The sequence below is a fragment of the Terrapene carolina genome, unplaced genomic scaffold (assembly GCF_002925995.2).
Source record: "Terrapene carolina triunguis isolate 2854851 unplaced genomic scaffold, T_m_triunguis-2.0 Scaffold233, whole genome shotgun sequence".
Classification (NCBI taxonomy): domain Eukaryota; kingdom Metazoa; phylum Chordata; order Testudines; family Emydidae; genus Terrapene; species Terrapene triunguis.
The window spans coordinates 12,449,218-12,466,764 of NW_020664584.1; the positions used below are offsets into that span (position 1 = coordinate 12,449,218).

At 48.3% G+C, this 17,547-nt stretch overlaps 1 protein-coding gene across 1 annotated transcript; it reads right to left on the minus strand.

Moving 5' to 3' along the window:
• Nucleotides 1–2,140: 2,140 nt before the first annotated feature.
• On the minus strand, nucleotides 2,141–17,285 carry EIF6 (eukaryotic translation initiation factor 6). The gene is made up of 5 exons (XM_026656789.2): nucleotides 16,447–17,285; nucleotides 10,416–10,591; nucleotides 6,533–6,709; nucleotides 4,771–4,952; nucleotides 2,141–2,490 (listed from the first exon to the last, which is right to left on the minus strand). Exons 1-5 carry the CDS (start codon nucleotides 16,595–16,597, stop codon nucleotides 2,481–2,483), a joined length of 696 nt encoding a protein of 231 aa, XP_026512574.1. The 5' UTR covers nucleotides 16,598–17,285; the 3' UTR covers nucleotides 2,141–2,480.
• Nucleotides 17,286–17,547: the final 262 nt, after the last annotated feature.

Sequence of the window (17,547 nt, forward strand, 5' to 3'; positions counted from 1 at the left end):
TGTGTCCCTCCCCCCCAGGGTCCTGGACCCTCCCCCACAAAGCCACCTTCCCCCCACCATGCCTCAACAGAGCACCTCTCTACATTTCCTGAGTGCCCCGATGCTGCAAACTTCCCAACAGTGCCCTCTAATGGGAGCGGGGGGTGGCGGGGGAACACAACCATTGCGATCTCCCAAACAAAATCACCCCAGAATGGATGCTGCACTCGTAAATCCTGCCGCCAAATAGGTCTGTTCTGCAACTCCCACCCACAAACACAAGCCTCCACTCTACTCCCTGCCTCCCCCTTCCTTGCTGGTTCACAGCCCTGCCCCCCTTCCCACGCCCATCACTGGATCACAGCACAGCCCCCCTCCAGTCCCTTTCACTCTTCCACCTGGGCCACAGCTCCACCTCCCCATGGCAGAGTGGCATTGGCACACAGCCCTTATCTTCCCACCCCCATACCCCTTCAACTCTCTGTAAGGGGGCTGTTGGCCCTATACTGAAACTTAGTGGTGATGGGGGTGTTGGTTGGCCCTCTCCCAGTACCAGGAGAAAGGGCCAAAGAGGCATCAGGATCCTGAGATTGACAGTCCCCAGGGCCAGTGAGGAGAAGCCAATTCTCCAAGTCAGCTGGATTGACAGGGCAGGCAGGCCAATGAGGCAGTCACAAGCCCGGGGTCCCATTCTCCATGTGAGCTGGGGCTAGGGTGACCAGACAGCAAATGTGAAAAATCGGGACGGGGTGGGGGGGTAATAGGAGCCTATCTAAGAAAAAGACCCAAAAATCAGAACTGTCCCTATATAACCGGGACATCTGGTCACCCTAGCTGGGGCTGCCAGGGGCAGAGTAGAGCAGCTGCCCAGAACTGGGAGCTGGAGCAGCGCGGAGCCAGGACCACGTTGCGGTGGGAGCCATGGGCCAGAAGTGAGATAGCAGACGCTGACGATGTCCCACACATAGTGCCCCATCCACCCAGTTACCTCCTTTCGTGCCAATCGCCTTGTGGGTTTTGATGGACAGGCCTGGGCTCTTCTCTAGCCTGCTTCTGCTCAGCAGGGTGCAACTTTCTGATTTTCTTCCCCAATGAACTTATTCAGCAGTGTCGCCAGCCCGCTCCCTTCCTCTCCCGCCCCCGCCTTCCTGGCAGGGTCACCAGGGCCACGTGGAAAGGAAATTCTAACTATAGGGCAACTCCACTTTCATGCCAGATAGTTGGCGACTCCCAAGAAATAACACAAACACACATACATACATGCTTTGAGGAGAACGTGGGCCAACCTTCTCCTCCCACCAAAGCAGCATGTCAAAAGGTGCAAGGAGACGAAGGAGAGAGCCTTGCTAAGCACCTCTGGGGAAGGGCAGAGCCCAACTCCACAGGCAAAGGCTCGCAGCCATTTGTTCTAACTGCAGGTTCTTTTCATGGGAGCTGCCCCAATGGGGATCACAGACATTATGTCGTTGGCAGGTCTTCAGTAACAGGCCTTCCTCTGCAATGTGGGGAGCACATATATCTGACAGCTAAGAGGGAGCAGCTGTCCCAATGCTTCGTTATTACACTCTCTGTAGGGCCCATGGCTCCCGTGTTAGAAGTATATGGGAACTGAAAAGCATGGCCGGGGGGGGGGGGGGGGGGGGGGGGGTCACTTGGTTTTTTCTCTCCAACATGAATCCCAGAGGCACCCTTTGCTTTCAGAGGCCTGGCTGCCCCACTGGTTCCTTATCACTCCTGGATTGTCCCTTATGAGGCAGCTTTGTTTGTAAGCAGAACTGACACCTACTTGCCCTTTGATACGCTTGTTTCCCCACTCCAAAGGGACAGCTTCAGGATGCGGGGGTGGGGACACAGAGCAGCTGAGTTCAGAAAGGCACCAGACACAGCCACAATCTTTGGTGCTTGCAACCTCAGACCTTTTCTGTAAAGCTACAGCCAGGGCAAAGTAGCCTACGGCCATCTGGCCGGGGAAGAACCGTCTAGCAAAAGGAGAGAGGAAGCATTATGCTCTTTCATTAAGCCATTTTAAGTGTGTTTTAAAATCTATTGTTGTGTGATAGAAAATCACTCCCTTTTATAGGAGAAAAATCCCGGGGGGGGGGGGGGGGGGGGAGAGGAGGGTGTCAGTGAACAGCCCAATGCAAAGAGAGACAGACCAGAATTGAAGTGTGAACAGAAGCATCTTTAGCTGCTGTAAGAGCCCAAGTCAGCTTCACCAATAGACAAGCTCTAATGTTACAGATTCCGGCAGTGCTGAGATCACTAAAAGGACAGGAAAATGGCAGCCGGCGACACAGAACACTTCATATTTATAACTCATTCATGCTGTTTGCCAGGTGTTTGTAGTAGGAAGTAGTTAACAGAACATTAAAAATATTGGTTATGCGGCACCCTCCCAGCAGGGCCCACAGAAATGATAGTAGAAGGGTCTGGTGTCCTTAATCCAGAAAGCAGATGAAGCAGGAGCCTGGCACTCTGCTCCTTGGTCAGAGCCGCGCTTCTCATGTCAAACTAGAAAGGAAACAGAAATCAGGTTTAACAAATGGAGAGCAGGTAAGGGCAGCCGGCATCTCCAGCTGCAGCACATCAATCTCTTCAGCGACCAGCTTTCTGCCCTGTAATTCCTGAGGGTTGTCTTAGAACGTGAAGTTACAGAAATCAAGGGCAATATTGAACAGTGCACTGGAGCAAAGGAGAGCTCACATCCAGATTCACCAGGCCAGCAAGAACATGGGCCGTCTCCAGCATTCTCAGCCTTGCCTGGGGACCTGCATAGCCCCCAGAGAAAGTTCAAGCAGCCTCAGGATTGCTCTGACTTATGCTCAGTTGCACCCACCCATTAAACCAGGAGCTGTGGAGCGGCAGCATGGAACTGTTTCACTCGATATCCCCAAGGACCATTCCTGTGGGCTGGCATAAAGGGACCTTTCAACTGGAGTGGCATAGAGGAGCCACAATGGAAGCGAGGACCCAGCCACTAAACTGTGAGCCCTCAGGCAGGGACGTGTCTATGTAGCTTGTCCACACACCGCTGGCACATAAAGGAGGTACAACCATAATCATAAGGCAGGTAAAGAGACTTGGTTCCTAGCCTTTGTAAATTTCCAGTTCATTTAGAAAATTTATTTTCATAGGGCCTTTCAGCTCAAAGGATTCCAAAACCCCTTATAAACTTCATATACAAGGACCCCTATATAGCCACCACTGGGGAGGACCATGGTGCACCACACCCCCACTCAGGCCAGGACAAGGAACCGCATACTTACACCTAGGAAGATTGTTTAAAAGCCCTTTAAGGCAGCAGAAATACATCTGACCCATTGCTGGGCCCAAACTGTTTTTTCAATTGAGAACTTTTGAAAAATCCCAGATCTTCAGTAGAGTCTCTACTATCACATCGGTGAAGTCCCTGTCAGTCCTCAAACAGTGACAAGCCCAGTTAGTGAAAGTCGGACCCAAGATATACAGCTGCATCTGCACTGCAAAAGCCTCCCACCAATGTCCCACAGTAGGTGCTCATCCACCAACAGTAGCAAGTGATGACAACGGTGGTCATCATCACTAACACGGTGGGCGAGTCACAGCTGTGTAAATGGTTACGGTCTTAGATTAGTTTAACTTGGATAAAAACCTTCCAGAACACACAAACTGGAGAAATAAAGGGCTGGGGGTACCAGCCAGGATGGCCTTGGGAGAATGAATGTGCTAAATTTAAACATGAAGAATTTTTAAACTATCAAATTTTATTCATAAGAAGAACATAAGAACAGCCATACTGGGTGACACCAAAGGTCCATCTAGTCCAGTATCCTGTCTTCCGACAGTGGCCATTGCCAGGTGCCCCAGAGGGAATGAACAGGTAATCAACAAGTGATCCATTCCCTGCCGCCCATTCCCAGCTTCTGGCAAACAGAGGCTAGGGACACCATCTTGGCTAATAGCCATTGATGGGCCTATCCTCCATGAATTTATCATCTACTTTTTTGAACCCTGTTATAGTCTTGGCTTGGTCAAACTTGGATAGTTTTGCAGATCTCACAGATCCAGAATTCCAGCCCAGTTTGAAGGAAACCAATTCAGTCATTTTAAAAGCTATGAATGTTTTATGTCACACACCACTGAGAAGTGCACTATTTAGCTATGCATCCATGTGCATATATACAGGCTTAATGGAAAAATCTAGCACACATCTTCAGCACATTGTTTTCAAATGCTCAGAACTTCTGGTTAATCAAAACCAATGTGTTCCCTTGCAAACCAAGCAAAGGTGCTGGTCCTTAAAGACTATATCCAGGCCAAGGTTCAAGCTTCAGTCATTTTTGTTTTACTAGGTCTAAAACAGTATGGGGAAAATGCTTGTAATGACTGCACGTCTCACTCCCTGTTCTCAAAAACAGCTGAAGGGTTTTTGCTCAAAAATAAAATTAATCTTCAGGGGGAAACAAGCATGGAAAATTTCAGCCCATACACTAAATTTTCTAGAAGATGAGCATGTGAAAATTGAGGACAGAGCTTGGAAACTAATTATAGTGAGAATTAGTAGGTTCCCATTATGTCATAGAGGTAATAAGAGCCCTAAGCATGCTTATGAAAGTGACTAACAGAAAAAGCTACAAGTAAGAATTAAAGAAAATAGAGCTTGTATCTTTTTAATTTTTGACAAAACTTAGAATCTAAAGAAAAGCCGATGGAAAGAAACGAATCCTGGAAAACAAACCCTGGCTAGCTCGTCTTCGCTAACGTTTTTGCAGGTTTTGAAGATGCAGCTGCACAGTATGCGATGCCACCTACCTGTCAATCAAGGAATCTCTCATGCTGGTAGCAATGGTACTTGGCTGCGCTTCGTTCAGTTTGAAGATGCTCTCGATAACCGATAGCTCTGTGCTGGTTGTGTCCAGCCCACAGAAGGCACACCAATCGTTCACAACCATCCCTGCAGCAATAACCTCACTGCCACGATTTACTGTTCCAGCCTGGCAAAACCAAACAGGGAGAGAAAGGGGTCAGCACAAGACCACAGAGACTGCTAATCAATTATACTTTATCGCATTGCTAGTCACCAGGGAAGGGCACCAGCCCAAACTATCCCGCAGCCTCCTGTCACCACAATGCTTACAGTAAGAAACTGACCGGGACACAGTTTTGGGCTGAAGCATGGTAGTTTTTTCATATGGGTTCCATCCATAAGCAGACCTATATGGGTAATGCTGGTTCAACTATTTGCATCTATATAACTGGACAATGTAATATTTGGTTATTTAAAATTCTGTTCAGGAGACAGTGGATCCTTCTGCTGAAAGGTGGACCAAGGTCCCGAGGAACAGGGGACAATGTACAGTCATTATTCCCCACATCCAGTCTCTTGCCCCTCTGCTCAATTGCTAAACTTTAGATCAGCTCCTAATTCAGGTTTCTAACCTCTGGCTTAAAAACTTAAATACTGCCCAGTGCTCCTGGGGCATGGTGGCTGGGCTGGGAAGCAGTGGGTTCCCTATGTAGTCCCAGAGCAGGAGCTGTCACTTCCCCTTTCAGCCCAACTGCTGCACACCAGATTTATGCTACAGAGACCTCTGATTCCAAAGCAATTAAAGCAACCACTGAACTAGAGAACTAACAATGCTAAGCTACAAATAAAACCAGACAGCTTCTGAAGGCAGCGCTGCAATAAACGTATTCTCTCTCTCTCTTGCTGGAGGAAAATACACTTTAGAAAAACTAAATTGAAGGCGTTAATAGGACAGCTGACCTCTTTAAAAAAAGAAAAGCAGAACAAGAGCAAAAGCAAAGCGGCATTTAAACCCAGAGGAGAAATTTACTGCACAGAAATCAAGCAGAACACAACAGATGGGAAACTAAACTCTACAGCTATGCTGAAGGTGACAAATCGGACTGGGGACTAACTTGCCACCACGTGGTTCAAAGGGAACGCAATTCTATCACTGGAATTTTAAAAAGGCCAGTAAAGGCCAAATCACATCACTCCTTCCCCACACTCCAAGAAGATGACAACAAGCTACAAGGCAGATCTCTCGTTAGCCATCAGAGTGCAACACCTTGTGAACAGGCAACATGTCCTATGCAGTCCATTCAACTTCACTCCGGCAGCAAACCCAGAACAGCATGGTACTGCCTTCCAGGCCATCTCCTCCCCTCAGTGCAATCAGCACAGGGTCACAGCACTGTTCACACTGATTTATTTTACTACCCCAACTTTGTTTGCCAGAGACTTTAGCACTGAAACATACAGTTGAATTTTAGAAGTTGGAGTGGGAAGTTTTGGCAGCTGGGGCATTTGGTACCCAGAAGACTTGAGAGGCTATTTGGGGGAGGAGGAAAGAGACACTATTGAGAGGGAACAGCTTCTTTTCATGTGGGCAGCGGTGAAACGAACAAGTCCACACTCTACAACTGCTTGATAAAAGCTAGACGAGGAAAACAATGCAGCTGGGGGAAGGACACAACATGGAGGCTGGGAAGATCCAAACCTCTCCAACAGTTAGAAGACTCCGGGGTGGGAAGGGAGAGAGAAAGCACAAGTCTACAAATGCCTTACCACAAGTGGGACTTGCAGCAGTGAGGAGAGCTCATCCTGGTCTTCAGTTGAAGTCTTTGGGTGCACAAGTCCTCCCTGGTTACTAAAAGCACAGTAACTTCCTACCAGAACCTGGTCTGCAACCGTCTGTCTGAAAACTTCTACTTTGAGCACATCTGCCAAGATCTCTTCAGTCTCCTGTAAATACATAAAATGAGAAGTGTGTGTCCTGGGCACAAATGTTAACTCAGAATATTATGTAAAAACCCCATGTCTGTTGAGCTGGGAGCAGAGCTACGCTTGGGAGAAAACTTGCTCAGGGTGTTTCGGAAGAACCTGTTCTGACTTTCAAGAGCTCAGATTTTCATTTTGTAGGTATATTAACTACACCTGCTGTTAGGTCCAACAACAAAAAACAATTAGCACTCCACCATTCTCCTCCTTGACTTCAACACAGTCAACCATGCTTCTCATCTTCAATCTTACCCGCCCGTCCATGATTTGGTCATTTAGGAAGTTGAAGCTAGACTGGAAATATGGTGTAAATTTTTAACGGTGAGAGTAATTAATCCTTGGAACAATTTACCCAAGGTGTGGTGATTCTTCATCACTGAATGTTTAAATCAAGACTGGATGTTTTTCTAAAAGACCTGCTCTACGAATTATTTTGGGGAAGGTCTCTAGGTCAGACTAGATGATCACAGTGGCTCCTTCTGGCCTTGGAATCTATGAATCGTCAACTATCAATTTTATGTTACAATTCCTCACAGACCCACCTCTCCACTCCAGATCTGTCATCTTCTAGTCCATCTAAAACCTCAGCCGGTATCTCAGGTTTCCTGGTGAGTGTCCAGCTGTCAGCTTAAGCTTAATATGACCAAAACAGAGCTCTTAACCTTTCATCAAAAATCCTCCCCCTCCTTGTGGGTAACACCACCATCTTCCCTGCCACCTGGGCATCATCTTCCACATGGCCCTCTAGACTGACACATCCACGTGTCTGCATGTTGCCGCTTTTTCCTGCAAAAGACCTAAGACCACCTTTCTTCTCTAGCCATACAACTAAAGCCCTTGTCTAGCCTCTCACCATCTCAATTACTACAACCTGCTCCACTCCAGCCTTGACAAATCGCTTCTCACTTCACTTACAGCTATTCAAAACATGGCTGCAAAGGTAAGCTTTCTTGGCGCCTCCTTTTTCCTGGCGCCTCCTTTCGACTGTCACCCCTCTTTGCATCTCCATCCCCCTGCTCCATCACAGCAAACACAAACTATTTGCATTCATTTTCAAGGCCCCCTTCACAGCCTATCCCCACCCAAGCTAGCATCTCTGATATGAATATCGAGATGTTGACTCAACTCCATTCTGCCAATAATGCCAGTCTCTACCACCCACTTGTTAAACTTTCAAACAAGCACCCCCTACTGTCACCTCTGCTGCCCTACACACGGGAGAAACTTGTAAACCACCACAAAGCCATCTCCCTCTTTGTCCTCTTTCATGCTCCCTTCTGCTGTGATGTCTCCAAAACCTGAAGTTAGGCAGCGGGTGGCCTTAGACCACTGTCTATCATGCTGACCAATATTGTCTCATTGTTTCCTTTTACCCCCAACCTCTTTGTTGTATTTGACTGTCTTTTGCCTTCTACTCAGATTGAAGCTCTTTGGGGCAGGATCAGGACTGTCTCGGTTCTGTTTGTGCAGCACCTAGCACAATGGGGTCCCAAAGGTGCTACTGTAAAACAAGCAATAACAACAGGTCAAGAGGTGAGATCACCAGCACAGAGAGAACCTTTTCCCTAGTCCAGGTGCTGAATGGAACATGTACTTGCTCAATGGGAACAGGTGGAAGAATTACATTGTCTCTTCTTTCAAGCATGGATTTCAAATCCAATAGTTAGCACTAGTCTTTGACAGCCCTCACTGACAAATTTGATTAGTAGTTGTCCAATTTATAACCTTGTGTAAGCGGAGGGAGGGGAACATCAATTGTGCAACAGCCTAGCAAGGAAAGACACTCCGACACCAGAACGCAGAACAAATATTGCCTCCACCAATACTCTGCACTTTTACATCATCTGTTATCCAAGGATCTCAAAGCATTTTTCAAGTTGGAGCATTAGATTCTTCATCTACTGTAAGTTCTTTGGGGCAGGGAGCCATGTCCTCATATGCGTTTGTACAGCCCCAAGCACAATGTAGCCCTGATCCTGACTGGTCTGTTGAATGATTAAGACACCTGCGGGGTATTATCTCCTGAGGCATACAGAAAGCTAAATGACTAGCCCAACATCACACAGGGAGTCTGAGGCAGAGCTAAGAACAGAATCAAGTCTCCTGACTTGCAGCACTGGACTTCAGCCACAAGATCATCCCAGAACGAGTGTATTACAGAGAACACACTTTTCTGGGCCGTTTGTTAATCAGCTTTTTGTGGACAGACTGGAAGATGCCCAGCAGCATACGAAACAAGGAGCTATTCCTACAAGGGGCTCCTATGGCTCTGCACTTCACTTCTCCTAGACACCTTCACCTAGGGACACAGGTCCCACTGGAGACCCTGCTGGACCCCTACATTACCCTGAAAAATATGAAACTGGCCTAAGGAGAGAAACTGGCTAAGTGAGGCAGTGAAGGAGACAAATGGCCCCAGGAAAGGAATTTGATAGACCAAGAACCAAATCAGTTTGCAGTAATGAACTTGTTTAATGAGAACAGAAGTGTTGGCAGACCGTGCTCCCAGGCAGGGTGGAAATTCACTTGGCAGGAACCAACCAACACAATACTGGCTGCACTCTGCTAGCAAGGAAACACACAATTCAGGTTCTAGCAGCTTTTCCTCAGCCCCAGCCGCTCAAACTCTCTAATCATCTCCCATTTCAATTTCACAACCTTCCTCTATCTGAACTCCCTGGCACCCACTGTCCCCTCAATCCAATCAAAACACTGCCTCCAAGGATCTGCCCTGCCAAATCTTGCCATATTACCCCCTCCTCGCATCTCTCGTTTGACTGCCTGTTCTCAACTGCATCATGTTCTCCTATTCGTTTCAAAACCGTGTACAGCTCTGCTCCTGCCTATGCCTGTAACTTAATCTCTTACCCTGACTCCTCAACCACACCATGACAGCCCTTGTGCTTCCGGGTCCCTGACTTCCAGTTCTCTGCTTTCTTCCATGCTGTACATCAGGATACAAGCTCACTACCCCTTCCCTCACTCAAATCCCCCTAAAATCCAACTCATCCACATTGTCCACAGTGCATCCAGAGAAAAGATCAGTTGCAGTTTAGCCATCCAGATGCACACATGCCTCAAGTGAGTAACCACCTGATACTGTCATGACAGCTCCCCTCCATTCTATTACCTCTCCATTAATCCCAGTACAGGCAGTCCTCGACTTTACGACATTCGACTTACAAAGCTTCTGAATTGACACCCTCATATGATTTATGACAACTGGTTTCAACTTCACAATGCCCGGTCCCGCAATGGAGTGGATTGCGGTTCCAAGTTACAACTTACGACACAATTTTCAGGAACCAATTGTGTGGTAAGTCCAAGGACTGCCTGTATGTTGAACACTACATTGTAAACTCTTCAGGGCAGAGCTTGTCTTTTTATCTGCCCTATAAATAAGGATTATTGAAAGGGAGAATGAAGGGCACTCGAAGCTGAATCTTGAGGCAGCCTTTTAGAGCAGAAGTCAACTCCTCTGCTGAGAAGAATGAAAGGCTAGATAAAGCAGGTTCCCCTGATGTAAAATGCTATTAGCCTGCAGCCTCGTGTTACTCGGCATGAACTGGAAATGTTCATAGCGATCCCCAATAACTATGAAGTCTAGCTCTAGGGTGGGGTTCGCTTTAAAGGTCTGCACTGAACTTGTAAAAGAACAAAAGCCATTTACCCTGTCAAGGTCTGGATGGACAAGTGCTACATAGTCATTGCATGTGGTGACATTGCCCAAAGCTGAGAGCCGCTCCTCCACCCTTTGGATTCGGACGGAGTCTGGCAGGCTGTTGCGGATGTGCTGAAGCTCCTGGTCTGTTGTACTGCTTGGGACCAACAGTCCATGCCGGTTCCCTAAAAGAAAAAAGGAGTTCTGCTTCAGACCAAGTCAAAGGTGTTCACCCGCTGGGCTTGTCCACTTCCTAGCCTTCAAACAACCTGGCCTCGGGGCTCCTCAGGCTCACCCAACACCTCCCCAACATACAGCATGACTGAGGCAAAGTTCCCGTTAAAAAACAAGCCAGCACCCAGGGGTTAGAGTCAGAAAAAATGGTTACCTACCTTTCGTAACTGTTGTTCTTCGAGATGTGTTGCTCACGTCCATTCCAAGTAGGTGCGTGCGTGCGCTGCGTGCACAGTCATTGGAAGGTTTTCCCTTAGAGCGGTATCTGTCGGGTTGGCTGTGGAGCCCCCTGGAGTGGAGCCTTCATGGCAGTGTATATAGGTTGCTGCCGACCCGCTGCCTCTTCAGTCCCTTCATAATGGACGTGAGCAACACATCTCAAAGAACAACAGTTACGAAAGGTAGGTAACCGGTTTTTCTTCGAGAGAGAGATTGCTCATGTCAATTCCAAGTAGGTGACTCCCAAGCAATCCCCCGGAGGAGGGGTCAGAGTTCACCGAGTTACAGAGAGTAGCACGGCTCTACCAAACACGGCATTGTCTCTAGCCTTCAGGAGGAACACTGGGTGCAGCTGCATTTGCCTTGTAAAACACGGTATAAGGGGGCTCGGACATCAGGGCCTTGAACTCAGACACCTTCCTGGCTGACGTTATAGCCACTAGGAACACCACCTTCCAAGAAGGTAAAGTAGAGAGCTCATTGCTAGGGGCTCAAAGGGAGTGCCCATCACCCTTGAGAGCACCAGGTTAAGATCGCGTAGGGGAATCGGCTGCCGTACCTGAGGGTACAGCCTGTCCAGCCCCTTGAGGAAGTGGCCAACCACGGCGTTAGCAAATACTCAGCGGCCCAGCTGAGCTGGGATAGAAAGCTGAAATCACAGCCAGGTGCACCGTGATTGACAACACCGCCAGACCCTGCTGTTTTAGGTGAAGTAAATAGTCCAGGATGAAGGGACTCAAGGCCTGCAATGGAGGAGTGCTCTTCTGTAGAGACTAAATAGAAAATTTCTTCCACTTAGTCTGATAAGTAGCCCGAGTAGAGGGCTTCCTACTGCCATGGAGGACCTCCCTAACCGAGTCAGAGCACGCAAGCTCTAATAAGTTCAGCCATGGAATTTCCATGCCGTGAGGTGGAGCAACTCCAGGTTGGGGTGCTGGAGGCGGCTGTGGTCCTGCGTGATCAAGTCTGGAACCATGGGCAGGGCTATAGGCGTGTCCACGGACAGGTCTAGCAGTGTGGTGAACCAGTGCTGATGGGGCCACGCCAGTGCTCTGAGGATCAAGGATGCTTTCTCCCATCAGACCTTGAAGAAGACTATAATGGATCACAAATTGAATGTCAGCCAACAGAGTGATGCAGTTGTAAGAATGGCTAATATAATTCTGGAATGTATTAACAGACGTGTCATATGTGACACATGGGAGGTAATGTCCTGCTCTACTCAGCACTGGTGAGGCCTTAGCTCAGTGGTTCCCAAACTTTAACAACCTGTGAACCCCTTTCACTAAAATGTCAAGTCTCGCAACCCCCCTCCTAAAAATGAATATTTTCAGGGATTTTCTCCTTTACCTGAGTATAAATTATAAAAGCAGTGATCTTGGAAATATAAATTTTGTTTTTATAACATGCTTATTACACACTATTTATTAATTATTAATCATTACAGTATTTTTATTACATTATGAAAACCGCAACATTCTTCCAAGATCTCACTTTTGTAGCTTGTATCACTTTGAATGAGCCTATTATAAGGCAAGGCTCCTACCCTTGTTGCCAAGAAGGCTAACGGCATTTTGGGCTGTACAAGTAGGAGCATTGCCAGCAGATCAAGGGACGTGATCATTCCCCTCTATTCGGCATTGGTGAGGCCTCATCTGGAGTACTGTGTCCAGTTTTGGGCCCCACACTACAAGGTGGTTTTGGAAAAATTGGGAAGAGTCTAGCGCAGGGCAACAAAAATGATTAGGGGGCTGGAGCACATGATTTATGAGGAGAGGCTGAGGGAACCGGGATTATTTAGTCTGCAGAAGAGAAGAATGAGGGGGGATTTGATAGCTGCTTTCAACTACCTGAAAGGGGGTTCCAAAGAGGATGGATCTAGACTTCTCAGTGGTAGCAGATGACAGAACAAGGAGTAATGATCTCAGATTGCAGTGGGGGAGGTTTAGGTTGGATATCAGGAAAAACTTTTTCACTAGGAGGGTGATGAAGCACTGGAATGGGTTACTTAGGGAGGTGGTGGAATCTCCTTCCTTAAGGGTTTTTAAGGCCCAGCTTCACAAAGCCCTGGCTGGGATGATTTAGTTGGAGATTGGTCCTGCTTTGAGCAGGGGCTTGGACTAGATGACCTCCTGAGGTCCCTTCCAACCCTGATATTCTATGATTCTAAGACCTTGTGGATGAGCAGGAACGGTGAGAATGTGTACAGCAGGTGCCCCTTCCACGAGAAGAGAAAGGCGTCCGCGAGCAAGCCTGGGCTGTGATTCAGGAAGGAGCAGAATTGCTGACACTTCCTGTTGCTTCGTTGCGAACAGGTCTATTTGGAAAATGTTGATCGCGACGTCCGGGGACAGAGACCACTCGTGACCGTGAAAAAATCTGCTGAGGCAATCGGCCAATTTGTTCTGCGAGCCCGGAAGGTACGATGCCTCCAAGTGTATCGAGTGGGCAATGCAGACGTCTCACAGCCTGAGGGCTTCTGACACGGGAGAGGAGAGAGCACCAACCTGTCTGTTTATATAGAACATCACTGTGGCATTGTCTGTCAACACTGATACACATCTGCCCTGTAAATGGGTTTGAAATGTCTGGCAAGCAAGGCGCACCGCACGCAGCTCCCTGACATTGGTCCCAGGGAGAACTTTCGCTGCACATCATAGACCTTGAGTCCTGAGTCTTCCTAGGTGCGCTCCCCATCCCATCGCTGACACATCTGTGACTAGTGACAGCGAGGGCTGAGGTCTGGAGAAGGGTCTGCCCACGCAGACTGTCTGTGGATTGAGCCACCACTGGAGGGACTCGAGGACCTGAGGAGTGATTGTGACCAGTCTGTCTGGTCTCGCTTCGGCCTGTACACTCAGGCTAGCCACGCCTGAAGGGGACAGAGCTGCAGCCTGACATGCTGTACCACATAAGTGCAAGTCGCCATGTGCCCAAGCAGTTTTAGGCAATTTCTAACCGTCGTGGTTGGGAACCTTTTGAGATCCTCTATGACGGCGCTCATGGCAAGGAAATGAGATACTGGAAGAAAGGCCCTGGCCTGAGTGGAGCGTAGGAGGGATCTGATGAACTCTATCCTTTGAGTGGGAGTTATGGTCGACTTCACTACATTCAGGATGAGGCAGAGCTGGAGGAACATCGTCCGCTCCAGGCTCACGTGGTCCTCCACTTGGGCCCGGGAGCAGCCCTTGATTAGCCAGTCGGGAATACCTGCACCTGCCGCTTCCATAGGAAGGCTGCCACGACCGCCATGCACTTGGTGAACACCCAAGGGGTCGCCAAGAGGCCAAAGGGAAGGACTGTGAACTGATAATGAATGTTGTTGACCACGAATCATAGGAACCATCTGGGGACACGTGAAAGTACGCATCCTCCAAGTCAAGGGCGGCATACCAGTCCCCCAGATCCAGGGAGGGAATGATGGAAGCCAGAGAGACCATGAGAAACTTAACAGATTTATGAATCTGTTGAGGTTTCACAGGTCTAAAATAGGCCTGAGCCCACCCTTGGCCTTGGGGATTAGGAAATATCGGGAGTAGAACCCCCTGCCCCTGAACTCCAGAGGACCTCCTCTACCGCCCCAAGTTGTAGGAGCATTTGCACCTCCTGCACTAGAAGTTGCTCGTGAGAAGGGTCCCTGAGGAGGGACAGGGATGGTGGGTGGGATGGCAGGAAAACAGAATTGGAGAGAAAACCATTCTCAAGACCCATTGGTGTGAAGTTATTTGAGACCAGGCATGGTAGAAATGGAATAGACGAGTCACAAAAAGAGGGGAAGGATCCGGGATTTGAACTGGTGCACCATCCTCAGGCGCAACTTCAAAAGTTCGGTTTTGAGGCCCGAGGAGGACTGAGATGGACGCCTCGGCCCTGTTTCCTATTACAGTCCTGTCTGGGAGGAGCAGAGTAGAAGCGTGGGGCAGGCTGAGATTTGAACAGCTTCCTTAGGGGGCCGGCGTGTGAATCCCCAGGGATTTAAGGATTGCCCACGAGTCCTTAAGGCTACGGAGCCTAGAGTCTGCTCGGAAAAGAGTCCTGAACAGTCAAAGGGTAGGTCCTGGATAGTATTCTGGGCCTCATGTGGGAGCCCCGAGACCTGAAGCCAGCAGCTGTGTCTCATGGCTATGGCGGTAGCCATCAAGCGAGTGGCCAAATCTGCCGAGTTCAAGGCGACCTGTAGGAAGGTCCTTGCGACCACCAGACCCTAAGTCCGAGTGAGCTGACCCAGGCCAGCTGTGGGTTTTTTATCATTGTGCAGATGTACCCTTGGTTGTTGTTGCTTCTTTATGAGGGAGAAAGTCCCTGAGAGGAATGATTTGAGGTTTGTTTGTTTTTTTTAAGATATTCTTTTGCCTTTAAAACTAAAAAGAACCCCACAGCCTTGGCCATCAGGAATGTCAAGTCTGATCTATCCTGGTTTTACTTGAGGGGCTTCTGGGTCTCAGGCCTCGTTAATTATGCAGAGCATGTAGATAGAACCTTTAACAAAGGTGTCCTTTTCCCAAAATGTTAACTAGGTGTTATTAAAAACAGTTTTAAAACAGTCTGATTAAAATTCACTTTCCCTTCTTGGCCTGTTAATTCAGGATTTCACAAGTTCCCCAGTGACTGAGTCTCAGAGAGCAAACGAGACCTGAATTTCTAACACAAGCGGGGGGAAAGGATTCCTTAAAAAACCCCTACCAAGCTAAGTGAAAAGGGCAGAAGCCTCAATTTTTTCCCCTTTAATCAGAAATGAAATCCCCCCTGCAGATGCTAGGCTGCTAATAATCTAACTGGTGTTCCCAACTATGCTCATTTCATTACTCTAATGTAGCACAGCTAGAATCATCAAGATTTGTCAAAAACTTCTCCAGACAAACTGATAAGGGACAAAACATTCTCTTTCCTCTCACCGGAACGGATCTAAAAACAAGAGCTGTGTCCTGCTGTGTCCCTGGCTACATGCAAGTGAAAGGAGGAATGTTGCCTTTGCAATATGTATTTGTAATGGCTAGATGCTGAACCATTAATGCCCATCAAAACAGGGTATTTCCTGCAGATTTATCAGTAAGAGAAACTTACACGACACACAACTCCCCATCCCCACAAGTAGAAGCGTGTGAAACACAGCCACTCCTCTGCAGCATGGGGGGAGATGTGATTTCCCCCACCACCACAACAGAAGCCAAACCCTATGTGGCATAGGCTCTACCTCCCGCCCCTCCCTCCAAACACAGGCTTTTCTTTATTCTCAAATTGATACATTTTTGATTTTGGAAATAAGTCTTCCCAGTTCCACTCCTTTGCCCCACCCTCAGGCTGACTCCGCTCAGCAACCTCTGAAAAGAAGTCCCTTTGGGTCCACAGGGCTATATCTGCAGCCCTCCTACTATCCCCTATTTGTCACAGCTGGAACCTCAAACTCTAACCCCTGTTCAATATGGGAATGGGTGACTCCTAGGCAGATCCAGTTACAGAACGTCTTGACCCAGAGTCTTCCTTATACTGCAGAATGAGAGTCTAGAATCTTGTGAAATGACATGTTTCAGCCCAATCCCCATTAAGAGCACACCACAAAGGTATCAGCTTGAAGGACATGACTTACCAACACACATTCTCCCAATGATCCGACAGCCAGCGATGGAAGCGTGAACAACAGGGATGGTCTCAGAAAGCTCCCCCTCAAAGATACTGCAATAAGACAGACAGTGAAATGATGCTGCAAAGCAAAGAGTGACATATACAGAGAATCCCATTCAATCCAGAGGGACTCATACCCCAAGGGAAATCAGGTCAAGACAGCTGAGAAGGAGATCTGATGTTCCTGACCTGTTTTATAAAGGTGAGTATGTCCATTTTACAGATGGGGAGACTGAGGGGCAGAGAAGTTCACTGACTTGCCCAAAGCTTCACAGCAGGTTAATGGCAGAGTCAGCAATGCAACTCAGGCTTCCTGAGCCCCAGTGCAGCGTGCCCTGTCCACTAGACCCACACGGTCTTCCCAACTACAACGAAGCCATTTCCTATTAAAGTGATGACTAGAATTCTTTGAATGTGCCAGCAACACCGTGAATAAAGAACAGGCTGATTGAATTTATTGGACTTCAAACAGCCTTTGACAAAGTCTCTCATGGGAAGCTAATAAGGCAACTAAAGTACTGTGGAGTGAGAGGTGAAGTACAGTCATGGGTTAGAAAACAAATGACACCTCTAGGACTGGTACTAGGACACCTGCTGTTTAATTTATTTATCAATGATCTGGATAAAGGGGAGAACAGTGAGGTGGCTAAAACTACATGCGACACCATTATCTGAGGCTACAGCCTTGTCTACACTAGTTTTGTTGGCAACATAAGTTACACAGCAATAAGCACACGTGTGCACAGCGCTATGTATGTGGAAGAGCTTCTCACGCAGACAGAGCTTCTGCCGCTCATGGAGGTGGTTTTATTATGCTGACAGGAGAGCTCTCTCCTGTCCGCAGAAAGCAGGGCAAACTTTTTGGCCTGAGGGCCATATCGGGATTCCAGAACTGTATGGAGGGCCGGGTAGGAAAGGCTGTGCCTCCCCAAACAGCCTGGCCCCTGCCCCCTATCCACCCCCTCCCACTTCCCACCCCGACTGCCCCCTCAGAGCCCCCAACCCATCCAACTCCCCCCCCACTCCTTATCCCCTGACCACCCCCACCCGGGAGCCCCCACCCCTA